Source organism: Garra rufa, unplaced genomic scaffold, assembly GCF_049309525.1.
Source record: "Garra rufa unplaced genomic scaffold, GarRuf1.0 hap1_unplaced_400, whole genome shotgun sequence".
Lineage (NCBI taxonomy): Eukaryota > Metazoa > Chordata > Actinopteri > Cypriniformes > Cyprinidae > Garra > Garra rufa.
In genome coordinates, this window is record NW_027394667.1 from 1 (window position 1) to 7,601 (window position 7,601).

The 7,601-nt window shown below is 31.8% G+C and overlaps 1 protein-coding gene across 1 annotated transcript; it reads right to left on the reverse strand.

Annotated features, from left to right (window-relative positions):
• Window positions 1–3,164: 3,164 nt before the first annotated feature.
• Window positions 3,165–7,144, reverse strand: LOC141317152 (proton-coupled amino acid transporter 1-like; the record flags this gene model as incomplete). Its single annotated transcript, XM_073832959.1, has 4 exons — window positions 6,989–7,144; window positions 4,369–4,478; window positions 3,357–3,468; window positions 3,165–3,255 (listed from the first exon to the last, which is right to left on the reverse strand). Coding segments are annotated over exons 2-4 (231 nt in total), but the record flags the coding sequence as incomplete, so codon positions are not given.
• Window positions 7,145–7,601: the final 457 nt, after the last annotated feature.

Sequence of the window (7,601 nt, forward strand, 5' to 3'; positions counted from 1 at the left end):
TATATACACACACACACACACACAGATTTAAAGCTCCTGAAATCTTTAATTCAGACTTTACAACTTCAGATTACTTTTTCTTAAGTAAGTGCACCTGTCATTTAAACTGGACTGACTGAATATCTACTGTTTGTATCCATTACAAAATATACATACAAATGAAAAATACAGCAAATACGTGCATAAACCCCACTGACACTCACAAGAACACTCGCAGGAAATTAATTTTGACAACTATACAAATATTTTGAAATTTCACGCAAAAATGTGGATCTATGGATCAGTGCCCCGAAAGCATGAATAGTTTGTGATTCAATAGCGGACTTATGCGTGCCTATATGACTCTGATATACAAGAGTGTCATACATTAGGCACACACAAGTTCGTTACTATAAAGCGGATCGTCTTTACCTCTACATTATTGCGACGGTTTGTTTCATGCAGCCAAGAGATGAAGTAATGACCTGCACTCCCGGGGGTATAGGTTACTTTTGTGGGTGGAAGTGGGCTACTTTTAAACGCATATAGCTCAGTAATGTCAGTTTTATGTATTTTCTGAGAGGGGGTGGGATTTTTGTTGGGAAAGTCGGGGGAGAGACGCACACTTCGATTAGACTGGATTAACACATGCAGCATCTTGAATTGATTGTTAAGAAAATGATATTCCTAATAAATGTCTCGAATATTTTGATTATGTCCAATGATTCTCTTTCTCTTTGAAATTATTAGACACATTTCACTATGTCTTTTCAAATGCCAAGGTCTGTTTAAATTCCTTAATTATACAATTTCTAGCACTATTTTTAAACCTTTATTCAAGCAATAATATATAAATTATCTCTTGTATATGCTTGTTTAAAACCAGGGATTAAAAACGAATTCTATGTAAAAACTGATTTTTTTCTTTACATTTCCAGAGAGTGAAACGAACAAAATGAAACATTACTTAATAAATTCAAGGCACTATAATTTCTTTATTCATTTGATACAACTATTATAGCTATACAATTAATACAGTATATATAAAATAATATTATTTTGTCATATTCGTGATTCCTGAATTTATATATGAAAACTTCGTTTTGAAGTGCATTCGTTATGTTTGTATAAGAAAATTCTATTAAGCTATTAAGTAACCTATTAAGTTGATTTAATATTCTTGATAATTTTTAGAAGAAGTTAAAAGTTAAGAAAAAAGGAATTAGCTTGTAGTCTATGCATATTTAGGGCTATAAGGCTAATCTTTTTCTTAACTTCTATTACACTGTAGATCGAAATAAAATAATTCTTGATTATATTTAACATTGGACAATCATTGACAATTTAGAGTACATTAGAGATGTTTGACAGCGAACGCATCTCCACCGCATATAATCGCTGGTGTCAGTCGCAAATATTAAAACATGGTACACGGTTACCTGGATGATCTACAATTTTTTTTGTTTTGTTATGGTTGTTCATGAGTCCCTTGTTTGTTCTGAAAAGTTAAACCAAGCACTGTTCTTGAGAAAAATCTTCCAGATCCTGCAGATTATTTAGTTTTCCAGCATCTTTTGCACATTTGAACCCTTTCCAGCAGTGACTGTATGATTTGAGATCTATCTTTTCACACTGAGGGACTCAGACACAACTATTAAAAAAAAAAAGGTTCAAATGTTCACTGATGCTCCAGAAGGATGATGGGGGGTGAAAACTTTTGAACAGGATTAAGATGTCCAAATTTTTCTTATTTTGTGAATCTTTTTTCCCCCCATTTAGTAATGCCCTTCAGGAGCAACAGAAGATACTTGCATGCCCCCCTCTTACTCAGAACAGTACTAAATAAAAAAAATAAACTGCATTTTGCATGACTTCTCTTATTTTGATAATATTATTCACATTTTTACAGATTCTGCAAGGGGTTCCTAAACTTTAACATGCCACTGTATCAATGAATGACATAGTTTTGACTGTCATTGTGTGTGCATGAATGAGTGTGAAATACCTGCTAATTACGTTGCTTTTTCTGACCACTTATATTGGGCAGTTTTTGCATTAATTTGGTTTATTCTGACTGTTGACATTGAAAATGATGCACATTTTTTCTAGGGTATCAGTCAATCTCTTGACAGCCATTTTGACAGTGTCTGCTTGCATATTTTAATCATATGTGACCCTGGACCACAAAACCAGTCTTGAGTCGCTGGGGTATATTTGTAGCAATAGCCAAACATACATTGCATGGGTCAAAATTATTTATTTTTCTTTTATGTAAAAATCATTAGGAAATTAAGTAAAGATCATGTTACATGAAGATTTTTTGTAAAATTCCTACTGTAAACCTATCAAAATGTAATTTTTGATTAGTAATATGCATTGTTAAGAACTTAATTTGGACAACTTTAAAGCTGATTTTCTCAGTATTTTGATTTTTTGCACCCTTAGATTCCAGATTTTCAAATAGATGTATCTCGGCCAAATATTGTCCTATCCTAACAAACTATACATCAATAGAAAGCTTATTTATTGAGCTTTCATATGATGTATACATCTCAGTTTTGTAAAATTTAACCTTATGACTGGTTTTGTGGTCCAGGGTCACATATTTGGTTATTTCTCTTTAATGTATTTGCCCTGATTTGATCTTTTTAGTTGAAAAACGTTCAAAATTTTGACATGGCAATTTTATATCACATTACTGTTTGAGTGTTTGGGCTGGAAATTGTCCATCCAATCTGGCAGCACTGCTAAGCAAGTGTTAATTCTGCACACTGGCTTTAGTTTCTGTCTTTTTAATCATGATTGCATGTACTGCATGTGCTGGTCTTGTCAGCATTACATCACCTGACAGCTGTCTCACACATTAACAACCATTGCATTGTCTCACCAAAAAACAAAAGGTGTGCTAGGTATGGAAGTTTTTTTAAAAGAAATCACAAGACTTACGAGAAATGTAAGAGAAATGAAAATGAAAGGCTGACATGATGTTGACAGAAGTAGATCATGTTCAAATGAGTACATACAGCTACCACAAAAAGACACAACACCAGAAAAACCTCAAAGAAGCATACGTGCAACTATACACTTTCTAAATCATTTATATACGACCACCAGAACACAAGACCAGAACAGTTAAAAATATAACATCATGAGCATTCATCTGCAAATTAAATTTTCTGTCCTACCAGAAGTCCAGCATTCTTGACAGCCAGAGGCAAGCCGAGCAGTCCCGTACCAATATTTCCTTTAAGTAAATGAATTATGGTCTGAAAAAACCTAAACAACAACAACAACAACAACAACGAAAAACATTAGCACAAAATTAAAACAGGTTTATGAACATGAAAGTTTTAATAGAGGAAGATCATAGTGCTTACGAGGATCCTGTTCTTCCTCCGATTCGTTCATATTCTGATTGTCGTGAGGAACTCGGTGAACGGATGGGCTCGTCTTCAGCAGGGCTCTCATCTCTTCTAGAAAAGTCCGGGCCTGTGTCCAACACACAAATATAGCATTAACATAATTTTAAACATTGAACAAACAGCACTTATGCATTCCCTATGCAATAAGATTTCTTAATGTTTTTCAAAGACGTCTCTTAGATTCATCAAAGCTGCATTTATTTGATCAGAAATACAATTAAAACAGTAATATTGTGAAATATTATTACAGTTTGAAATAAATGATTTCTGTTTTAATATATTGTAAAATTGTATTAATTTCTGCGATGCAAAGCTGAATTTTCAGCATCATTACTCCTTTAGTGCAGGGTTATTATAGTTAACTAGACAGACACGTTTAAAAATGTATATAATAATATAAAAATAAACTACAAAAATGTAAATGAAAAGAGAATATAGAAAAACAAAAAATAATAGTATCACAATGATACTAAAATAACCCAGCTTCACTGTCACATGATCCTGCAGAAATTATTCTAATATACTGATCTGCAGCTTAATAAACATTTATTATTATCATTACTTTAAACAAACTTGTTTTTGTTTTTGCAGGATTCTTTGATGGATAGCATGGATAGCATTTATTTGAAATAGAAATATTTTGCAACATTATAAATGCTTTTACTATCACTATCGATCTATTTAATATGTCACTGCTGAATAAAAGTTCAAATCTTTAAAAAAAAAAAAAACTATAAACTTTACTGCATGTTTGTTAATTTATTTATAATATTATCTTTTGCCACGTTGTTTTATTTTAAACTTGGCCACAACCAAAAAATAAATTAATTAAATTAAAATACAAATAAAATAATGCAAAATAAAAGAATTAAAAATTAAAATAAAATCTAAATAAAACAATACAAAATGAAAATATTAAAATAAAGGTCACAATCAGCGTCACATAATGCAAAGGAAATTGGTTTACCATCCTGATAGTTGATATCAGAGGCCATGCTTGCTTTGGTGGGGTGTAATTTGCCACTGATAGCTTCACTGATCAAAAGCTTCCCTGCGGAGACGCTGCATCTACAGACACTGTGATCGCAGACAAATGAACAGAGTTAATAGCCCACCCAGAACACACCAATGACGCACAATGTGCCCTTTCTGCGTCATTATATTCACTATCATCTCTTGGGGCTAAAAACAATACGAGGATTTCAAATAGGCCAAATGATAGCATGCAATCATTAGTTACATTCTGACACTTTAATATAGTTGTGAGAAGTGCACAGAGCAGCTCAAATGAACTACTTCATAATTCACAGACACCATCTTCTGTATTATGACGCATGTAGGGAAAACTTTTATGAATTATTAATGTTTTGTCAAATGTGACCTTTTCATGTTCAATACCGTAAATATCAAAACTTAATTTTTGATTAGTAATATGCATTGCTAAGATTTAAGATTAAGATTATTTTCTTAAATTTAAAATATGCTTATTATGTAAGCTGTGAACACGATATACTCTGTTTTATAATGGTGAACAAAGGCGGTAAAATACACTAGTTGTACTGTACGATGTCACAACTATTCCAAACCACATATGAGGAAACATCTGAGACAATTCAGCCAACTGACATTAAAATGCAACAACAAACAGAATACATTTTACAAACACATTACTCAGACATCACACAATATAATTATAACATGAAGCTGTGACCGTTTTAAGTTAAAGAATAACTGTGACTGTGATCTTGCAAATATCTATACATCTGCACACTGTCTTATTTTATATATTTATTATATTTCTATTCCTATTTTTTCTCTACTATTTTATTATTTGTACATAATGTAAATTTAAAGTCTTCTACAGCTAAAGTTATCCAATATTTTTCTATTTCTCTATTTTATACTGGAACTTCCTTTCTTTTAGGTTTTTCGGTTATCAGCCTTCACATAAGCATTTCACGTCATATCATACTGTCTACGACTGTGTATGTGACATATAAATAAAATTTGAATTTAAAGCCTAATTCTTTTGCTTCAGTTATGTGTGCATATACAACAATGCTATCATATGACAGCTCTATTCAGTGCTGTCAAATCTAAAATCAATGTTTGACTTTGGAGTGACTGGTTTACTTTGCCCTGAACATTTCCCATTGACTATTTAACATCTTGGTATGCAAGTCAAATCAATACAAAAACAGATCAATGGGAAAATAAAAGTCTTTCATGACCATGCAGTTCACTTGCTATTAATGTAGATTTTAACAGACAGGTTGCATGAAAACATGCTCTAATATAAGTCAACAAAGTAAAACTACACTTTCAGTTTGGGGATCATTAAAGCAAACTTTAAGAAACACATCTTATTCAATGCTTTTGTAACTCATTTGTGACCCTGGACCAAAAAAACAGTAATAAGGGTCAGGTTTTTTTAATTTAATAAATTTAAATAAGCTTTCCATTGATGTATGGCTTGTTAGGATAGGACAATATTTGGCCAAGATGCAACTATTTGAAAATCTGAGGGTGCAAAAAAAAAATCTAAATATTGAGAAAAATCGCCTTTGTCCAAATGAAGTTAGTGGTCAACTTTTCGAAATGGAGATTTATACATCACGTGAAAGCTGAATAAATAGCCTTTTCATTGATCTACGGTTTGTTAGGACAATATTTGGTCGAGATCTGGAATCTGAGGTTGCAAAAAAATGAAATAAAAATCAAATCAAAACACTGATAAAATCACCTTTAAAGTTGTCCAAATTAAGTTCCTAGCAATGCATATTACTAATCAAAAATTAAGTTTTGATGTATTTACGGTATGAAATATACAAAATATCTTTATGGAACATGATCTTTACTTAATATATCATTAATTATAATTTTTGTCATAAATGAAACAATGTATTTTTGGCTATTGCTACATAAGACTGGTTTTGTGGTCCAGGGTCACATATATCATGATTTTTATCAAAAAAAAAAAAAATCAAAATATTGAGAAAAGTTCTAAGCAATGCATATTACTAACCAAAAAAATAAGTTTTTATATATTTACTGTAGGAAACTTACAAAATATCTGCATAGAACATGATCTTTACGTAACATTCTAATGATTTTTGGCTATTGCTACATAAGACTGGTTTTGTCTTCCAGGGTCACATTTTCTTAGTTGTAACTATTTGAACAGCTTAAGATTTCAGAAAAGACACTAAAATGCTGGCTGTTCAACGAGGTAACATTAAAACATGTATTAGCTAAAATGACCCAACAGTGAATAATATATTTCTTAAAACATTTATTAATATTTGTAAATGTCAGCACTGTAAATTTTGAAAAACTAGGTAGTTGTACTACAAAAGATCCACATGTACTAATTACTGTATTATCCCAAGGAAACACCCAGTCTTGACATTTTAATTTACTGTCTCGTTTGGATCGATCACGACAACATACCTTAAGTGTAAACCCATGAATAGTAATAATTTCATAAATAACCATCGATATGTCCTTTAGCATTCAGCAGTCAGTGCTGTCACAACAACTGCTGTATGCTAATGTTGTGCTACATGAAATGACAGATTTGTACTTACCGTAAGCGGAGTTAAACGATGTACACCTATTATATAAACCTCATAAAGTCCATATCTGAACCCGGACATGCTATGACAGCACAGAAGCGTACAGACAAGCTGACATGCTATGATTTGAAACCGCTCTCTTCCTAAGATTGTGTTAATTCGCTCGGATCCGCATCCTCGTGTCACATGACCATCGACATCGTGTCGGTCAGCTGATTTCACTTCTGCCGCTGCTGTCTTTTCAGCAAACCAACAAATTTAACTAATAATTTTAATTTTAAATTAATAGTTTAACTATTTAAAACGTATTCACATGCCATGTTGAGGCTTTGGCGAAAAATAAAACGAACGTAAATTATATTAAAACAATGTAGCAAGAGAATATGTTGTAGCATTTGATATAATATACTTCAAAACGTACTTTTTATTTTAGATTTAATTTTATTGTGGTATTGAATTTTATTATAATTCATTATTTTATTTTTATGGCTGCAGGGGGCGCTTCGAACAAAAGGGATCGTCTAAAAATTAGTATTAGGCTACATGTATTTTAAGGAAGATAATTGTTTTTTCTACTCACCAAGCCTGCATTTATTTGACCCAAAATACAGCAAAAGCAGTAATA